Source organism: Hippichthys cyanospilos, chromosome 15, assembly GCF_059441005.1.
Source record: "Hippichthys cyanospilos isolate Australia breed blue-spotted pipefish chromosome 15, RoL_Hcya_1.0, whole genome shotgun sequence".
In the NCBI taxonomy this organism is placed as follows: Eukaryota; Metazoa; Chordata; class Actinopteri; order Syngnathiformes; family Syngnathidae; genus Hippichthys; species Hippichthys cyanospilos.
In genome coordinates, this window is record NC_142383.1 from 14,492,086 (window position 1) to 14,511,235 (window position 19,150).

General features: G+C 39.5%; 2 protein-coding genes across 3 annotated transcripts; one reads left to right on the plus strand and one right to left on the minus strand.

Moving 5' to 3' along the window:
• Nucleotides 1-7: 7 nt before the first annotated feature.
• Nucleotides 8-14,581, minus strand: traf2b (Tnf receptor-associated factor 2b). The gene is made up of 11 exons (XM_088435414.1): nucleotides 14,108-14,581; nucleotides 9,670-9,882; nucleotides 7,994-8,072; nucleotides 7,819-7,917; nucleotides 5,143-5,304; nucleotides 4,994-5,068; nucleotides 4,835-4,909; nucleotides 4,031-4,237; nucleotides 3,651-3,954; nucleotides 2,619-2,767; nucleotides 8-2,195 (listed from the first exon to the last, which is right to left on the minus strand). The coding sequence occupies exons 2-11, from the start codon at nucleotides 9,843-9,845 to the stop codon at nucleotides 1,977-1,979; spliced, it is 1,545 nt and encodes a 514-aa protein (XP_088291540.1). The 5' UTR covers nucleotides 9,846-9,882; nucleotides 14,108-14,581; the 3' UTR covers nucleotides 8-1,976.
• Nucleotides 2,070-18,226, plus strand: coq4 (coenzyme Q4 homolog (S. cerevisiae)). Of its 2 annotated transcripts, XM_088435419.1 has the most exons (8): nucleotides 2,070-4,965; nucleotides 7,050-7,164; nucleotides 15,224-15,367; nucleotides 17,026-17,122; nucleotides 17,211-17,313; nucleotides 17,375-17,504; nucleotides 17,578-17,671; nucleotides 17,772-18,226. In XM_088435419.1, the coding sequence occupies exons 1-8, from the start codon at nucleotides 4,930-4,932 to the stop codon at nucleotides 17,920-17,922; spliced, it is 870 nt and encodes a 289-aa protein (XP_088291545.1). In that variant the 5' UTR covers nucleotides 2,070-4,929; the 3' UTR covers nucleotides 17,923-18,226. The 2 variants fall into 2 exon arrangements, with proteins under 2 accessions (XP_088291545.1, XP_088291546.1); XM_088435420.1 differs by lacking the exons at nucleotides 2,070-4,965; nucleotides 7,050-7,164 and adding an exon at nucleotides 14,170-14,675.
• The last annotated feature ends 924 nt before the right edge of the window (nucleotides 18,227-19,150 follow it).

Here is a 19,150-nt window from a genome sequence, read left to right on the forward strand (position 1 = left end):
CACTGGATTCCTGTACTGGTTTTATTTCAAATGTATTTTTCTACACATTGACATGAATAATGATTGGATTTCAAAAGGTATTCAAGTTTTCATTACAGCCACAAAAAAAAACAATTTCAAGCATTCTGACGTGTGTGTGCGTGTGTATGTTAGGTGTTTGTTTTTCCCAGCTTAATAATTAAACCAGAGCTGACCAAACCTTTTCCACGTCCATTACCAGAAAAAAACCCTCAATTGACGTCAATGGCACTCATTGGTAAGGTTCCCAATGACATCCTTTCTCGTCAACGGTTGTCAAAGTGTGAGTATGCAAATTTTGATAGTGCTTGAATTTACCCTACTAGAATAGCATATAATATTATACTTAATAAAATAATACATTAGATAATGTGGAGAGTTATACTACACAGAATGTAAAGAAGCATAAACCGTTTTTTTGGCTTGTTTCAGCAATATTGCGCACCCTAGCGACGACCTGAGGGCGGTATAATGCACACAAAGAAAAGTTGAAGTTCCAGCTGCGGTAGGATGAAAAATGTACACTTGTTCTTATAGTCTGAATTTATTTAGAAAAAATGTCACACTTTTTTTTTTAATGCTGAGCATATGTTTTATACATTGATGAAATGTAGCAAGCAATAATGCTCCAATTTTTCTTGGTCACACTTCCCACAATGCAACCGGTAATCCTCGTGAGTCTGTTGCGCAAATACAAAACGTTTTTGGAAGTTGTGTCAGATGTCAGAACATGAGCTAGGAATGAGGTGACCTTTGCGTTGGGAAATGAAGGAGTTCCCCGTTTCATAATGGTTCATTATGATCATATAAATGTCACATGTTTGTGGTTTGTTCCACCTAAGGCCTCGTGTTTACAGAAAACACGCCTTACACGTGATTTCTAAATGCTAAATGTATGAAAAAAATGAGACAAGAAAAATTTACTCCTGTATACACCTTACGTTACACGTTTAATATTTTTTTTTTTCGGTTTCTCTGGTTTTGTGGTACGTGTTCCTTGATGACATGACAACATGTTGACAAGTGTTCATTTTTTAACTATGCTGACATTATACAAAATGTTATATATCTGTTCACTCACACAGTGGCAAGAAAAGTGGATTCAACAACAATATTACATGTCCTACAGAAATAGAAGCGTGCATACACTATTGATATGTAACATCTCAAAATATTTTATAGAACATTTTTGCCTAAATGCACAACACCGCATTATTACTTTATACGAGTAATAATACAGTTTAGTAATGGGAGCCAATATGAGAGATGTGATAATGATCATCTATACTGTATGAGTGTATTTTCTATTTTCATATCCATACATGTATGTTTTAATACGCCATTACAAATTCAAATTGAAAATCTTTCATTTACATAGTTCAAAACATGTCTTTGTATTTTAAATTTGCAGTTATGTATTGTATATATAAACTATGCATTCCCATATATTTTAGTTTCATACAAAATGTGTATATACACACATATATATATTTTTGGTGAAAAAAAACCCCAACTGATTTTTAACGTGTATACGTATATATATATATATATATATATATATATATATATATATATATATTGTGAAAAAAAAACAACTGATTTTACCCTAATTGTAAAATGACTTAATGACCACAAATGTGTGTTATATTTAAAATTGTGTTTATGATTTAATATAGCTCATGTATTGGCTCTCATTAGATGTGTTGTGACGATGCGGTACAAGTTAGTCAAGTAACATTGAAGGGATCTGAAATAATTTAAGCATGGTAAATGCGATGTTTCATATCGTCATCACCGAGTAGCTATATTAATTGTATGTATTATGACTATACTATGATATTATTATAAGCTTGTATAACAGCTTCTTCAACATAGCTAGCTGCGTGTATACTGCTCATTGATATTCAGCGTTAGCTGCGAATGGTTGCTTTTTGGCGGAAACTTCCACAGTCTTCACCTCACAAGCCCGTCAGGTCCACGATGGCCTTGATGAAGATGGTGTCGTCGCGCAGGTACGGACTCTTCCCGGCCAGCTTCCCCAGCGGGCAGAAGAGCGGGCAGCCGCTGGCGATGTTCATCTCGCCAACGGGTCGCTGGAAGGACGTGGACGAGATGTCCGGACGGAAAGCGTCGATGATGTGCTCGCGGTTGTTTTGGTCCAGCAGCATCAGGGTCACCTGAGCGACACCGCGGGCCAAGTTTGGGAGGTACAGAGTTAGTCTCAAGCTCATCTACAAGTTAAGTACCAAGTTGTATTGGCAAATATTTACTCTATTTTTTTGTCCAAATAACTACTCCTAAAAGTTTTATAATTACCGCAATGTGAAAACTAGTTTCGTTAACCTCTATAGAGCAATTTGCATTGTGTGTTAGCATTAAGCTAGCAGATTTAGTAGGGCAAATGTGCTTTGGTTGAATACAAAACAAGGCCATTTTACCGAGTTTTTTGGCCATGTGTGAAAATAATGACCAAAAAGATGAAAGTAACTTCACAAATATAGGATGCACCCCTAATTTTGGGGTCAAAATGAGTAGAAGAAGATCCTGGAACTTGGGACTTGCCTAAAAGTTAAAGGTCAAGACGCGAGACGAGGTCTTACCTTCTGGCTAAAGGGCCACTTGAGCAGCGCATCGCAGCGCCCCCGCATGACCACGAAGAAGAGCGACAGGTGCGTCCCCCGTCCCGTGCCGTCGCCGTTGAGGTACAAGCGCAGGCACATTTTGTAGCCGTACTTGCTGGAGTAAAATGCTGTCAATAGACAAGAAAGGACAACGTCAAATTCCAGGAAATGAAACAAACGTTCCTCTAGGGACATGGAGGGCGGATGGGAACCGCTTGGAAATTCCCCGCGTCCGCCGGCCAATGCGGACAATCGCAAGGGGTCATTCGGGACGGCAACGTGGCAACCGGCGAGCTAAAGTGTAAACAACTTGGAAGTTGCTCCATGACAAATTTTGCAGGAGTTTTATTTTTGTGTGCAAAATAATAACACACAATGAAATTCTTATTCTTTTCGGACATTCCACACAACAGATCAAATAATAAAGTAGACAATAAAATACAGTAACATTGCTATCAGTTAGGAACGAGGTGAGAACTGACTTTATATTGTCAAGTGTTGAGGCTTCAAAGTGACTGGGACACAAATGTACTGGTGGACATTTAAAACCTTTATGGTTTCCTTTGTGGGGTGCAACAGATGGTCAAGATAGGAAAGGTTAGCTTTTTATTACACTGTGGAATGGACCTGACGGATTTACGGGTGGTTAAACCTTTATGTCTTGGAAGCGCTGAGGGGACAAAAGGCAAAAGTCATTTACGTGTGCACGTATATTATGCAACTAGTCATTTGAAAGGTTTATGCCGCCCTTTAAAAGACAGCCACAAAAGAGTGGGGGTTGCAAATTCGGGTTAGGGTTTCAAAGGAGGTTTTCAAAGTACGACTGGGACTTTAAAGTAGGGGTTTCGCTAAGTGGGTTTAGATTTCAAAGTAGTTCCAAAAAGTAGGGTTCAAGTTTTTAAGCAGGGTTTCAAAAGCGAGGAGGAGTTTCAAAGTTGGGTTTAAAAACTGGATTAGGGTTTTAGAGTTGGGTTTAGAACTGATTTTTAGGGCCGCAAGTAGAACGCTCACCTGGCGAGAACATTGCAGGATTCCGACCCGCCACGGCGTCGACCCTGCGGCGGGCAAAGTCCGCGATCTTCCAGACGAAGATGCCGTCGTAGGTGCAGAACTGCAGTTCGCGCACCATCTGCTCCGTCTCGGACAGTTGGAAGTCACGCATGGCCAAGGCCCGCTCCAGCTGCTGCACTTTGTTGTTCAGATTCTCCAGCTTGTCCTGGTCCAGGCGGTGCTGGTGCGAGAAGGCCTCCAGCGTCATGGAGCTGCGCTCCACCTCGCGGTTCAGGACGCATATGATGTTCTCCAGGGCGCTCACCTGGACCCAAACGATGCGTCGATGAGTACCGATAGATTTAGCGTGATCATCGTTTAATCATGCCTGGAAGGAACACCTTCTTGTCCAGGTCCACTGGCGGCGTGGGGGACGAGGCTCCCTCCTCAGGAGCCCTGTACAGGCCTAGACCCGAATCCTCCTGCCACTCGTTGGGGGGCGGGGCCACTGCGCGGGGCCGGGCCACCGACAGAACCGTGGTCAGCAGCAGGCGCAGGTGCTCCATGACGCTGCTGTGCTCGTGGTCGCTCAGCTTGCCGTTGTCCAGCTGGAAATTTCGCAAAAGGGGCCACCGAAAATTGAGGAAAAAAATACCCTTTTTTTTTTATAACCGTATTTGTCCAAACAGAATAATATGGTGCTTATAAAATATGGACAGAATCCACCCATTTTTATCCATCTCATGTCGACTGAAAATGAGTTAGGATGAAAACAATCCTCGGTTTTGACAATATTTTTTACAAGTACATTCGAATGGACTTGAGTATGTTTGTGCTTACACGTGCCTACTTGAAAATATAATCGAATACATTTGCAAATGTGTTTGCAAATACGTTTGACTGTACTTACAAGGACATTTGAATGTACATGCAAGTGCGTTCAAATATACTTGAAAATATGTTTGTATGTACTTGTATACAGTCGGTTATATGCTAAAAACAAACATCTTTTTTTTCCCTCAGTGCTACGGGGTCTAGATTATGAATGCAATAATTTTAGCATTCAGCCTACAAGTATGTATCTGCAAGTACATTAAAACATAAATGTTTGAATATTTCAATATGATTGAATGTATTAGTATTTTTGTTTGTGACATTTTTGCTTGTACAGGTGTACCTAATGTTGTGGCCTGTGAGGGACTCACCAGAAACTTGCAGCCCACTTCGCTAAAGGGACAGGCACTCTTGGACTTGGCGCAAGTTCGAACGTGATCGTTAAACTGGAGACGGGAAAGACCGGATGAAAAGATCGGATCGGTCCCATGGCATGCTTCAGGTATTTCATTTTCGATGGTGCTGCTCACCTTTTCTCTCGGGATCTTCTTTTTGCCGCAGTCTTTGCACTGCAAGGGGAACTTGAGGCACACTTCATCGTGAGCCTGGAAAATTCCAAATTCTCATTTGCCGGTCGGAGCGGGCGGGCCCGACTCGAAGAGGCGAGCGAGGCTGTCACCTTGATGTCTTTAAAGCTGCACGGTACTTTGCAGTATTTGCAGTTGAGCACTCGGGCCTCGCACTCCCTCTCGCAGTGTCGTTCCATCTCCGAGCGCAGCAGGAAGGCCTGGCAGGCCTCGCACTGCACGCGCTCCAGCTCGCAAGAGCCTTCATGCTGCGCCTGGAATACAGAAATAACCTTTGTCAGTGCGGCTTTAAAAGGCGGGGCCTGGCCTGGTGAATGACGGGGGCGTCAGCCAATGGGAATATTAAAGACCCCGGTTTCTATAATTGGGAATGCAAGTGACGAGCCTTGTTTTATTGGACAATGAAGCTTCATGAAGTGCCTGTGGTATCTTTTACTCCTCTAGATGGTGTCCAAATGTGAAAAAATTCTACTGTATCCTTAACCAAGAGCACCATCTAGAGGAGTCCAAAAAAATAGTGCTTCATGAAGCTTCATTTGCCTATCACTAGTTGCAGTCCTACATTATTCAATTGAGTGCACACCCATTGAGCGTAAGCCCCATGAAATTTGTGGTATCTTGCCGGCATCTTCTTACATCTATGAACTTTTTTTTTTTTTTCCCCCTACCGGTTAACACATTTCCTGTTCCTCGCTTTCGACCGCACTAATCAGCAGTGAAACTGCAAATGTAAGATCTAGGGCAAGGCAGATGTTTCTCGACCTAGCGTGAAGGAAGTTAGCAATTGTGGTCATTGCGGTTGTGAAATGCTTTCGTTTCTTTCTGCATCCGACCATGCGAACGTTTACCATTTGTATCTCTACATGTTCGAGGTATGCTCTTATACTCGAGAGCCTTGCGTGCTTTTAGTTTGCCATCACTTTAGCATTCTGAGAATGCAATGACCTGAATGAATGAATATAATCACAGACAGGTGTGTCTACTGGCATAAAATGCACAATGGGGCGATTGCATTTCACAATAGCTGCAATGCAAACAAACAAGCTTTGAGATGTTCTCATGATCCGTAAACAAAACCAAAACAAAACCGATGTACTTTGGTTGCTACGACCTAAAAAAACTGCTTGGCTGTTATTATACAGTGGCATTATAGAGCTTATTGCATCCTCCTTGGTGGGTAATACTGCATGCTCTATGGGGTTTAGGATCACAGATTGCATGCAAGCAACAACTAAAGATAAAGTCTTATTTAATCTAGTTTAAGTCTGTTTTAATACTTTTGCTCACAAATGTATGGATACGAATATTGTGTTATTCATCCTTTGAGGCCAAATGCAAAGGTTTTCATTCTACAGCAAAAAAAAAAAAGTACACATTTATCTGTCATACTGTTCCAATACTTATGAAGTATTATGAAATATTGCCGCAACTGCATGGGAGGCCTTGGAGTAAAATAATGTTTTTAATTTTCATCAATGATCAAATACAAAAAATGTGATTATAACCTGGTAACTATCATGGAAAACATTCTAATTAATTACATATTTATAACATTGGATATAACTGCACTGATAAACAGTATTGATTTTTTTTTTTTTGGTTTCATAAAATATTTTCAAATTAAGGAGGTATTTACAGTCTACAAGTCTATCTTTTTTCTTCAAACAACATTTTTTGGGCAATGTTTTGACTACTTCGGGGCTTGCTTAGTTACTTAACTCGATTTTACTACAATCACAAAATCAAATTCGCATAAAAATGAGGGCCTCTACAATTTTATAACTAAAACACAAAGTAACAGTTTAAAAAAATCCTCATCGTACTTAGTTGTATTAATACTATTTATTTATTTATGTTCTGCACCTCACGGTACAGTCACAGACGTACAAACTGTATAAATGAAACAAAATAAGTAAACTCGAAAATTGTAGAACAAAGAGTAAATGAAAGAAAGATTAATACATTTTTACAACTATAAATAGATATGAATCCCTAACAGGAAATCAAGGGGCTGGCCCAAGATGGGAGGTGTGGCTTATCGAATCGAAACAAGCGTTCGCAAAATGACCACTGTCACCATCGCCGCCACAAAAGCCATCGTTCCATCGTCGCAGGTAGGCTCGATATTTTTCACTTTTAAGGAAAATTAAGTGAATGTTTGGAAAAAAATAAGCCAAAATCTGCCCACATTTCAAACAATTTTCTTTCCTTTAGGACACTTTTACCACCCAAAAAAAAAACCAACACACTGCACAGAAAAATAAAAACAATCTAAAAAAGTTAATTTACAGAGAGAAAAATGTGTTTTTTTTGTTTGTTTGTTTTATTTTAATTACCAAAGCAGGGATATGCATGTTTACAAAATGTTAGGCACGGTTCCTGCTATTGCTCATCATGTTTCACACATAATTTCCAACTTCCTCCCACAAAGCACAACTGCACAAAATTTCCCAACAACAAAAAAAAAATTGCATCTAGCCCTCATCTATATAATCGTATTTCACCGAGAAACACAAGTGCAGTGATCTATCAGCAAACAATTTAATCTCTTGTGAGATTTTTTTTCCCCTCCCCCTTCTGCTGGTACTTTCCCAATGACTTGTTGGGCGGGTTTAGAAGCGGTACTTTCCGGGAAAGCATGTTAAGTTTCACTTCCTGTTCCAAGCTGTCAGGGCGGTTATGCCAGCAGCTGAGAACACACACCTTTGTGCTCAAACACAATAAAAAATGTTAAAAAATACAAAAATCGGAGCGGAGTCAATCATCACCTCGTATTCTTTGATGGATCCCTTCCAGGTGCAACCTGCATTCAAACACTGCGCGGGCAGACTCGCTATTTCCCGACCGGCCGCGTTGTCAGGAAAAGCCTGGCAGGAGGTGAGCAATGAGATCAGGAAGGTGTCTCACTGGACAACAATGAAGTCCAAATTCTATAGAGATTACCTCACTAATGTTGAGGATGGAGGTGGGCTCCTCGTAGATATTCTCCTGGCGGCAGGCCTCGCACGGCTTCGGACCCGAACTGAGGTACAAAAAAAACAAAAATTGCTTTGATGTTTTAGCATAACAAAATTAGCAGCACCAATGTCACATACATGTAAACAAAAAACTGCAGTTGCTTCAGAAAATGTCATGGGAATAATGAGATGCGCCCCCGCCCCCAAACTCCCAAAAACGCCAAAATAAATCAAATACATTGTGGATTGGATAAAATATTGCCAGAAGTGGCAATTACCCAAAGATGTGCAAATCGTAACATTTGAAAAACGTCAAGCAAGTCCAAAGAAAAAAAAAACAAAACAGTCAAGTCGTTATTTGAGTTAAGCAATTCAAAAGTCAAGTCGTACATTATTGCGTAGAGCTGGGGTATCCAAACTTTTTCATCTGAGGCCCGCATAAAGCAAAAAAAAATTGGCTAGCTCCGCATTACATAATGTTATTGGTTTATCGCTGCTAGCGTGCATACTGTGCATGTTGCTTTCGGTACGTCCGTGTCAGCAGGATATGGTCTGATAATCAGTCAACCGCAGGGCTTAGCAAAGATGCCACAATACATTTTTTACAGTGTTTGGGACCTCACACACAAGATGCACAGCATTGTGGGGCGTGCTCTCAATTTTTGAGAAATTTAAAGAAAGGCTTTTTTTTAACCCTTGTCACAGTATGTACAAATTATGGAAATTCCTTTTATTTTTGTTTTTTATCACAAAAAACTAATAAGAAAAAAACACTAGAGAGCTGAAATTTCCAGCAGATGACTGAAACACATAAAATTTTATAAAGCAACGAATCTAACATATCTGTGTGATCGCAGCTGGATGTGCGAGATTTTGTGTACACAAGTAATCATTGTCCAGATTTTGGACCATATAAAACCATTATAATTACATTTTTTTGAGATGCATTTTAATAGGATTTATGACATTGATTTTCCTGCGATTTTAGCAACATTCCGTTGAGCGGCTGTCAAACTGTCAGAAAACCGCAAATTCTTTGTTGACTTGTGTTTCACGTCAAGACTGTAGGTGGCAGAAGAGACCAGTTAAGGTGTCATCCTCACTTCTCGAGAGAGAGAGAGAGAGAGAGAGAGAGAGAGAGAGAGAGAGAGAGAGAGAGAGAGAGAGAGAGAGAGAGAACGGATGCCGTTGAACAATTTGAGTGGTCGGAGGAAAAAAACAATCATAAATAACTTAATTATTACGCCTTTAAAAACATTTACAAAATTAGGAAAAAAAATGCAGTGTGTTTAGTTTGCAAAGTGTATGCACAAGGGTTAATCCAGTATTTCATTGCCTTGGTATTTCATTGCCCTGGGATCCACAAATCGTGCAATGCTTAAGTAATGGCTATCAGACAGATATGTGGAACTGAAAAAAAAGGTGGGTAAAAAAAACAAAAAAAACTGAAGAACCACCTGAGTCAGCATGATGGTCACATCCTTGTGAATCACTGACACCACAATAGTCTTGTCATGCGAAAAGATGAGTCTGCATAGCACGATTAGTCTTGGGTGTGAAGAAAAGAAACGCCCAGAGTGAGGCAGGAGCATTTAGTTAAGACGCGTGAAGTAAGCATAAGGTGGGTGAGAGGTTGGTCGGATGACCGACGCGCACTCTTACCTGGTGAGCTGCTTGAAGCAGTGCACGCAGAAGCGGTGTCCGCACTGAGCCTGGACAGGCTTTCGGAGGACCTGGCGACACTGCTGACATTTGTATTTATCTTCCATAGGCACTGACAGCACACTGTGAGGAATCCCTGGTAAGGAGTTGATGCTCTCCAGCCACACTCGGGCCATTCTCCCCCATTAAACTGGTGCTTGTCAAGGACAGACACTGTTCAGGGGTGGGGGGGGGGGGGGGGGGGGGGGGGGGGGGGGGGGGACATGGTTCAATTCAATCTTCGTATCTAGGGTGGGAAGAATGCTCTTATCACATGTTTAATAATCATCAAGAGAACAAACATCCGTGTTTGTGGTCACGACAACGTGCAATGCGCATTGTGTCTAACTCATATTTTTTGGGGGCCGCATTGTAGTTCGAATTTTTGTTAGAGGGCCGGTATGATTGTGAAATCAAATCAATTTTAGGTGTGTTTGTCACACTTCTGACTAGTTTTGAAATAAGAGCCTGGTAAAAACTGTTCAAAAGAGATATTTGGGACACAAAATGCTTGTTATTTTTACCCCCAAATTGTTGAGGACCAAATGTTGAAGACAACTTGCAAATTTAGTATTTTAACCAGAAGCTTGAAGTTTGATCAGGATTTTGCGGGCCACATAAATTGATCTGGCGGGCCGCATCTGGCCCCCGGGCCTTGAGTTTGACACATGTGCTTTAACACAAAGCCATTATCTGGTCTCTACTGCCACCTACTGTCTTTAAGTGAAACACAAGTCAACAAAGAATTTTCAGTTTGCTGACAGTTTGAATGTCGCTCAACGGAATGTTGTAAAAATCGCAGGAAAATCTATGTAATAAGTCCTATTAAAATGCATTTAAAACATTTGAATTATAATGGACAATGGACAATGATTATTTTTGTACACAAAATCTCACACGTCCGGCGGCAATCACATAGATGTATCAGAAACGTTGTATTTTGAAATTTTACATGTTTTTATCATCTGCTGGAAGTTTCGGCTCTCTAGTGGTTTGATTCTTTTGTGATGTCATTAAAAAAAAAAAAAAAAAAAAAGGAATTTCCATCATTTGTAACTGAATGCCACAAGGGTTAACATAATTCCCAGTCGCACTTTCGAAGACGTTAAGAGCGCAACCGGTAAAATGTGTCAGCGGTTACAATAGCCTTGAACAATTTCAAGGAACGTTCGAGACATCATGTCCTAGCAAATACAGTGTCACAACGCCCTTCTTAGGGGAACATCGAAAGTGCTTTGCAATTGTGGTAAGCTGGAATGCGTCAATGAAGCGTTACCCAATTATTTTGCGCAAGCTAACAGCCATGTGTTTGTTGGGAGCCCCACCTTGAGGCCTAAAAAAGATTTTTCCGTTATACGTTGTAGGCTGCGTAGGTCATGCACCAACTACAGGTGCGCAATGGACCTGTCATTTGGGAAACTCTCCAATTTCAAAATAGCCATCACGCCACTGTTTTTTTTAGCTATATATATATATATATATATATATATATATATATATATATATATATATATATATATATATATATATATATATATCTTTTTAAAAACAACAATGTCTAGGCTTATCTAGGCTAAAAAAAACAAACCAACAACTGCAAATCTCAAAAGCTGATCTATATATATTCTTTAACACAATTCAACAGGTTGGAACAGTTTTTTTTGTTTTTTTTTTACCAGTTTAATGCCAATGTTTTCCCCTTAACTGAAAACAAATATAAGCTCCTAATATTAAATATCACCCTTCCTTAAAAAAAACATCAGTCTATCTTTATAAAAACTGCAGTAACTCAGTATTAATTTTGGTGTACAGTGGACCCCCGGGTTACAGCGTCCCTGTTGTTTTTTTATCACGTTACAAAGTGGAATACCATGTTTTTTTTATCCCTTCTTTACAGCATTTTTCCCACTTTATGACATCAACAACAAATCCAAAATTCAAACTTGGTGGTCAGTGGTCAAGCGTATGACTGCGAGTCGCACCGCGCTCATAAGTAGCACTTATTAAACTATTTTGTTACTAATTTTTTAATATGTATATAAAATTTTCATGTTTTTACCTGGGGTTTTATACGCATTAGCTAATTACCATAGGCTCTTATTTTCCACCATACGACAATTTTGATTTACGATCCCAAACCCGTAACGGATTAATTTCGTATGGGTCCACTGTATAATTACATTTTCTGCCACTGGAAAAAAAACAGGAACACCAAAGCTCCATTTACAGTTGAAAGCTCCCTTGCTGATTCAAAGGAGAAAATATAATACATCATTTTTCCATGTGAGGTTTTTTTAATACCTTCACAAAGCAGAAGCTGTGGGTTCTTTTATGATGTATATTTGGGGGGTATGACTATTGATATATATTTTAAGATGATAAACGTGTTGGTTTGGAAAAAATGTGATTTGTTTCCTGCATGGGGTGGCTAAGCCTGGCCGTTGGCAGGAAAAGCCTGGCGTGCTCCCGGCCTTTTAATATGCTGAGAGAAACTCAAGAATATTACAATAGTGTATTTCTACCGCATATAGTTCTCTAAAGAAAAAAGAAAAAAATAAACAACAGTGTGTTTAGCTTCCAACTATTTGTCATTTTGAGTTCAAGTTTAAGGTAAAATCAGTCAAGGTGGGATGATTTGTTTTGAAATGACTGAAAGTCTTAGCATCATGGAACACATTGTGCATTTCATTCGCAATGAGTTGAGTGTTTGTTTCCACTAAACCTACAGCTGCCATCATGCATGACATCACATATATATAAATAAATATGTAAAGATATATATATAAAGAGTGATTAAAAAACAACAACAGGGGCTCATCTGGGATTTACACTGCTGCAAATGTGGGTCATCTTTGCATGAAAATAAAAGGCTTGCTCAGCATTTCTGAGAAATTAATTATGCTTAAATAGCAGGTTCAACAACAATTAAATAAGTATGATTATTATGAATGAGAGGGTGTCACATAATTTTTGAGAGCAGGGCATGGACTTGGGTGTGTTTGTGTGTGTGTGTGTGGGGGGGTGGTATGTTCACATCAATGGGTTTGTTGTTGTGTTTTTTTATTTTTTTAGGAAGAGGAACAAAGTTGAAAGCGGATGTGAGGGCAGTAAAGCAATAAAATTCAAACCGTCACAACGGATGTTTATGTTGTATTCTTCTATTCAACCTCAAAGCTCACCCCAAAAAAAAAACAGGATCTCAGGCAAAATTCTGATCATTTACTTTTAATTAATTTAATTTATAATACATTTTTTTTACGTTTAAGAATCGATACATTCAATCCCAGGTACTTATTTTTATATATTGTTTGTATGTTTCATTTAAAGCAAACAATGACTTTAGTACTTTATCTTCAAAGTAATGGAATACTTAGAATTTGATTCAGTATTTTAAATGACTTTAGTATTTTAGAATCTAAACTAGTTATTTCGGTAATCAATTATATTAAGTAATTTATTACTTTAGCACTTAATTTCAATCCAAAATGTTTAGACCCTTGTAGCTGAGAGACTGAAAAAAAAGAAAACAAAACAAAACAAAAAAAATCTACTCGTATTTGGGGTTGAATGTCTGGACTGAAAAAACGTATAAATGGGTCTTTGGGATTTAGTTAAGATTCAATAGAAATACTATTTAAGCACAGATAACAGAGCTCCATTAGAAATAAACCTTTTAAGATTAAAGTCTTGCTGGAAAACGTTATAACGTGTGTCAGAAAAAGAATACTAATAATCCACGAGTACATTTATTATTGTGTTTGCTGTTGGAGTGAGAGCATCGTTTTTAATATCTTGGTTCACTAAGGAAATAATTTAATTCCATTTAAACAGTTTTTGTGCATGTCTTGTGAATTGATGCATTGTCTAATCTGTTTTTTTTCGCGAGTAAAACCCGATTCTTAAAACTCATTTATTACCATACCAATGACTTACACAGACCACCAACTTTGACTACTCGGTATTAGAAAATGTGTTACTAAAACACCGAAAAAAGATTCCGAGAAGTCCCATCGTTCTTTTGTGCAAACTTTGAAACCTCAGTACATATTTCCACGTAAAAGATCGAAGAGCAGCTTCACTGTGGTAAAGTTCAGTTAAAGTGCCAAACGTTCTGCTGCACAAAGACCAAAGCAAGCATTTAGCAAGAAAACCAGAATCCAAGCATGTTTTCACCTAAGTAAACTCTTCCAAAATCTTAAACTAGTCTCATCTTGCACATTGCTACACAGGCGTTCCATTAAAAAAAAACAAACAAGGAAAAACAACCGGACTGGACAAGCTTGACTATAGCGTAAAATCAGCGATGTTTGTTTTGCTGGTTCTTTATATTTGTAGCATGCATCCCCCCTCTGCCACCATGCGTTGCTTTAAATAGAAACTAAAAGAGATCATTACTCACCGAATGGTCTGGGTGGCTCACTTTTAAGCGACACGCACACTATGAAGTCGAATTCCTGTTAACTTTGCTTAAGTCCACCCACACCCACGTTAGGTTACTTTTAGTTTAGCACAGCCTACCGCAAACCACTCTCCGCTTCGTCTTGTCTTGGGGCCATCTCGTCTAACGATCGTAAACAAAATGTGCTTAATCAAATTCTTAGTGCGTTTGTTAAGGATAAGTAAATATCGGAATAATGTTAATTTTGTTTGCTAATGTAGTACAAGCATGCGAGCGTAGTCGTTGTGACGTCACAGCTGTAACTTTCGTCGCACTTCACGTCGCGACCAACAAATCGGCGATAAAATACTTTACGAGGTTCTCTACGCGATTGTCGGATTTCGGACCGGTACAGGTAGCGTTACAGTTGTGGATGTCAAATATTAATACGCGAACAGGTATGACGAAAGTGCTACTGCCATCGATACAGGAAAGTAAATAGCAGTGTCACGCATGCGCATTAACGTTATCATGTCGTTTCGCATGGCTCAACTTCTCAGAAATCGACATTCTTCTGTGATAACGAACGGTATGAAATTCCAACGCTGACGTGTTCGAATACTATGGGGAAAAGCTGTGGCGTGTAACTTTTAGAAATAATTTTCTAAACTTCTCCGGTATAAATGACACGGTGGAGGTCGAATTCTTGCTAACGGAGAGAGAGAGGGGACATTGTTATTGCCCTTGCTTGTGATGTTTTTTTGTTTTGTTTTAACCACCCCAAACACATTTGAACGTATCAAGACACATTGTAAATATTTGAAAACTAAATGTCTGGAAGAGGCAGGGTTTGGTCAGGTGTTTTTTAGCGTGCAAGAGTCAAGAGTGTGAGCTGTGGGCAACAGCAGATCGGAGTTCATTGTATTTAACCTACAGGGTTTAAAAATGCATTTACAATAAAAAAATAAGATTGCAATACATCGGGAATATTTTCGTTAGACAAGTAGATTTATTCCACAATAAACATACTAAATACCTGGGACATAGTGAGTTGGGATTTGGCCGAGACTGTTTTTTTTCTCTCGTTTTTGTTCTTACTTTTTGCTCATGTTGCTGCCCTTTTTTGTCCCATTACAGCGTGTTTGAATCGCAGAAGCAAGTTGACAGATAGTCGATACCATGAAGAACTCTATCCCGGTCACATCCCGACCTCTCCGATTCAGAAGGCCTTGTTGGCGGTGGGCTCAGGGGTCGCCGCACTTCAGGACCCCTACAGGCACGGTGAGAAGAACCAATGAGAGCTCCACTTGGGTTAGAGCAGGCATGTCCCAATGGAACGGATTAGGCTATTTACATGAAAAAGCGTCTCAACTCACGAAAAATTCACGTTACAAAATTACTTCTAGAATGTATTAATTTCATAAGTAGAGGAAGCACTGTTTACCATAACATGTATAACAAGAATGGCCTTACAATACTTTTATTTTGAAGTTCCTCCTGGAAGCTTGGTAGGGAGAACGGTCTGCTACTTGATATTTTTTTCTCAGAAAATGAGTTAAACAACTCAATATGGTTCTGAAATACTGTTCACAACTTGGTGTCATTTCAAAAATCATGCTCAGTTTTTAATTCATGACGCAAAAAAAAAAAAAACAGTCAAGTGACGAGACACGACTGACATTCATCCTTTTTTCCTTCGGTTGGCGTTGTTCTTTTCTCACTTGACGTTCTTCTCTTTGAGTCTTTTTTTCCCTGTAACGCGATGGCATACGGGCTGTCGACTCATTGAGCAGCTCTGGTTCAGAGAAATGAAAGTAGTCTTGTCAATCTGAAAGTTTCGTTAAGGAAAGACGTTGATTTCCATCAGTGTCGTGTCTCATCGTTGAGTTTCATTTCATCTTTAGGGGCTTGGGCTGCGGGTGCAATGTGCAAATGAATGCCTCTTTCCTTTTCATTGCATCTTTTTTTGTCACTTCAGCTTTCATTTCCATTAAACAAATTCCGATCTGGGCAGCACATTTTCCGAGTTAGTGTGACTATGACTGTAAGGTTCAGGGTTTGAATTTTGTCTTTGGCCCCTTGGTATTTAAATGTGATTGTCAGCCACATCCCCTGTTAGAAGAAAGTGGTTCTGTCATTTTACATATCTTGGGCATGTGTTTATATCAGAAAAAAGTGGCATTTGAACAGGGGTGTGTAGACTTTTTATTTCACTGACCCCAACTCGGGATGTACCACATCACCCAAAGTTGTTTTGAACAAGCTCCTAATGATGGCAAAAATATATTTCTTGAGTCCTTGAAATGAATATCTGCTTTCATTATTCTTGACTACTGATAATCAGCCCTGAAAAGGTATATCTATTTCTAAAAAAAACAGCGATAATAATTTTTGCCGATTTTCTGACACATTATGGCAGCAACAAAATCATAAGATATATCTTGTGTATTTTCTACCCTGTAAGGTTACAATAATCTCCTGTTTTTTTTAAATAAAGGAAAAGAAATGAACTATTTCAGCGCCAAGTGTTATTGGAAAAAGAAACTTCTTGAGAGCCGGTATTTTTAGCATTTTCACTCACGGTTCAAAGCTAAGAGAATACTCTGTGCTATGACTATGTAAATATGGGTGCTATCATGAAAGATTGACTTCCATTCCTTACTTTGAATTGCATGTGGGTATAGCTGTGTTACACGTGTGGAAACACTGCCATCCAATGGTCACAGTTATCACTACAGTGCTCAATTGGCTTTTATTAGGGTGCATTAGTCAAGGGTGACGGCTCCTCTCCATAAAAAACATATTTGACCACAATTTTATTATTGTCATTACCATTTAAAAAGATGAGAATGTTGGTTTTGTTCGCAAGATATCCTCTGACTTAAAATGGCCGCAATTATCATCTTGGGTATAAAACTGCAAAAACTGTCCCTCTGCAGACATGGTTGCAGTGCTCGGAGAGACGACGGGCCACTTAGCCTTGTTAAACCTCAGGGACCGCATGAGAAATGATCCTGAGGGATACGAGATTCTCACGTGAGTTAGAACGCCGACGTAATCCGAAAAACATCTTCCGCCAGGAGGAGAAGATTTTTTGTTTTGTTTTGTCGTTGCTGAACCACAGAGAGAGGCCCAGGATCCGCCTTTCCACGCTCCATTTGGAAAAGATGGCCTCCTTACCCGAGGGATCCTTCGGTCGGGAATACCTTCGATTCCTGGAGGATAACGTGAGTAATTCTCAGTTAGATTGAGGAATCGTGTTTTGAATCGTTTTCCGTGGATCCTCAGCATGTGACGCCCGACTCGAGGGCCGAGGTCAAATTCGTGGACAACGAGGAACTGGCCTACGTCATGCAGAGGTACCGAGAGGTCCACGACCTGCTGCACACCTTGCTGGGAATGCCCACCAACATGCTCGGTGAGGGAGGACCCTTTATCAATTAGATGAACTACCGAAAAAAAATAAATCAATCCAAAAAATGTTTGCCCAGGTGAAGTAGCGGTGAAATGGTTCGAAGCAGCTCAGACCGGGCTCCCCATGTGCGCCCTTGGAGCTCTGTTGGGACCTCTGCGGCTTAACGGCAGGTACAACTTTGTTATTCGTTGCCAAGCGTTTATTTATTAACACAATTTCCTGGTGTGTGTTGGGAATCGGCCTGTCGTTTCCTTGACAACCTCTCCCCAGTCGTCTGCAGTCGTTGGCCACATCTTTGGGCCCGTGGGCGGTACGGAATGGTCGGCGGGCACGTTGTGTCCTCAGCGTCTTCTACGAGAGGCGGTGGGAGCAGAACCTGGACCATCTGAGGAAGGAACTCAACATCCAGCCTCCCCCATAGATAATCACATCCCATTCATTAATTTAAAACACTTAGAGACGCGAATGGACTTAAAAAGGGGTGAATTTTTTTTAGATTGTGTGTTTGATATTTAACATATATTTTGTATCAATGGAATGAACGCAAATGAATGAATGAACGCTTTTTTACTGTCATACGTGTCCTTTTGCATCGGTTTTGTCGTTAACGTGCGACAATGCTGCCCCCTTGTGGTCGTTTGCTTTCACATCTGAGAACGTGCCATAAAAGTTAGGGGCAAAAAAAATATACATTCTTTTGTATGTATTAAAATCGAAATCCGAAACTGTTTCCATTAGCCTCACTGACATACCTATCATTTTTATATGACGATATCGATTCTTTAACCATTAATAAATATATAACCATATAAAATGTAAAATGCATGGTTACCCAACGCGTATGCCATTTGAAAGTAATACCACATTCTGCCGCAAGGTGACGCATGTCTCCAATTGAGTACAGCGTAAGGGCCGTATAGTGGTCACTGGGATGGAACAACAATCGTAATGAAATGCAGCGTGTTAATATAATAAACATTGATTAACTTAGATTAGAATGTCATAAAATTCTTCTCAGAAAACAACAAAGTGTATACTTTCGCGATGAGCGGTTTTTCATCGAATGAGCCCAGAGTTCACCAAGGCCACAATATTAAAATAATACTTTTCATTGCTAAATTACGTCTTATTAAAAAAAAATGGATTGAAGCCAATCCGTTCTAAAAATATTCAACTCCATTTTGATGCATCACAATTTGTGATAATTGCCAATTAGTATGAGGCTAATGCTAGCAGTAAAAGTGCTATTTATGCTAATAGAGAAATAGAATAAATTGAGTGTGATTATGTTTTCAAAACAGTGTACAGGTTGTTCTTTTTCCCCTTTGAATTAGAACTGATCTTGGCTTCTGAGTGATTCGATGGCAAGCCAAAACAAGGACAATGGACAGAAAAGTCAATTTCTTCTCATTAATACTGGTAAGAACAAAAAATACCTAAGGTAGGTAGTAGCAGAATAATATGATCAGTGTACACACATTTGCACTAGAGACCAAATTTTTCTATTTTTAGCTGTTCATGAAAACTATTAAAACAACCCATTCAACTAAATTCTAGATTTGATGTATCTACCTGATAGTTTTATGGTGCTGAAATGATTAGAATAGACCAAAAAAGGACGGATGAAAAACTGCTGCAGACATAAAACA

Coding starts and splice junctions, on each gene's coding strand:
- coq4 (XM_088435419.1), top strand. CDS start 4,930: ATGAAAAGATCGGATCGGTCCCATGGCATGCTTCAG. Junction 4,966..7,049: donor GGTCCCATGGCATGCTTCAG/GTATTTCATTTT, acceptor AATCCCTAACAG/GAAATCAAGGGGCTGGCCCA. Junction 17,505..17,577: donor AATGCCCACCAACATGCTCG/GTGAGGGAGGAC, acceptor ATGTTTGCCCAG/GTGAAGTAGCGGTGAAATGG.
- traf2b (XM_088435414.1), bottom strand. CDS start 9,845: ATGGCCCGAGTGTGGCTGGAGAGCATCAACTCCTTACCAGGGATTCCT. Junction 7,918..7,993: donor CCATCCTCAACATTAGTGAG/GTAATCTCTATA, acceptor ACCTCCTGCCAG/GCTTTTCCTGACAACGCGGC. Junction 5,069..5,142: donor GCAGCTTTAAAGACATCAAG/GTGACAGCCTCG, acceptor GGAATTTTCCAG/GCTCACGATGAAGTGTGCCT.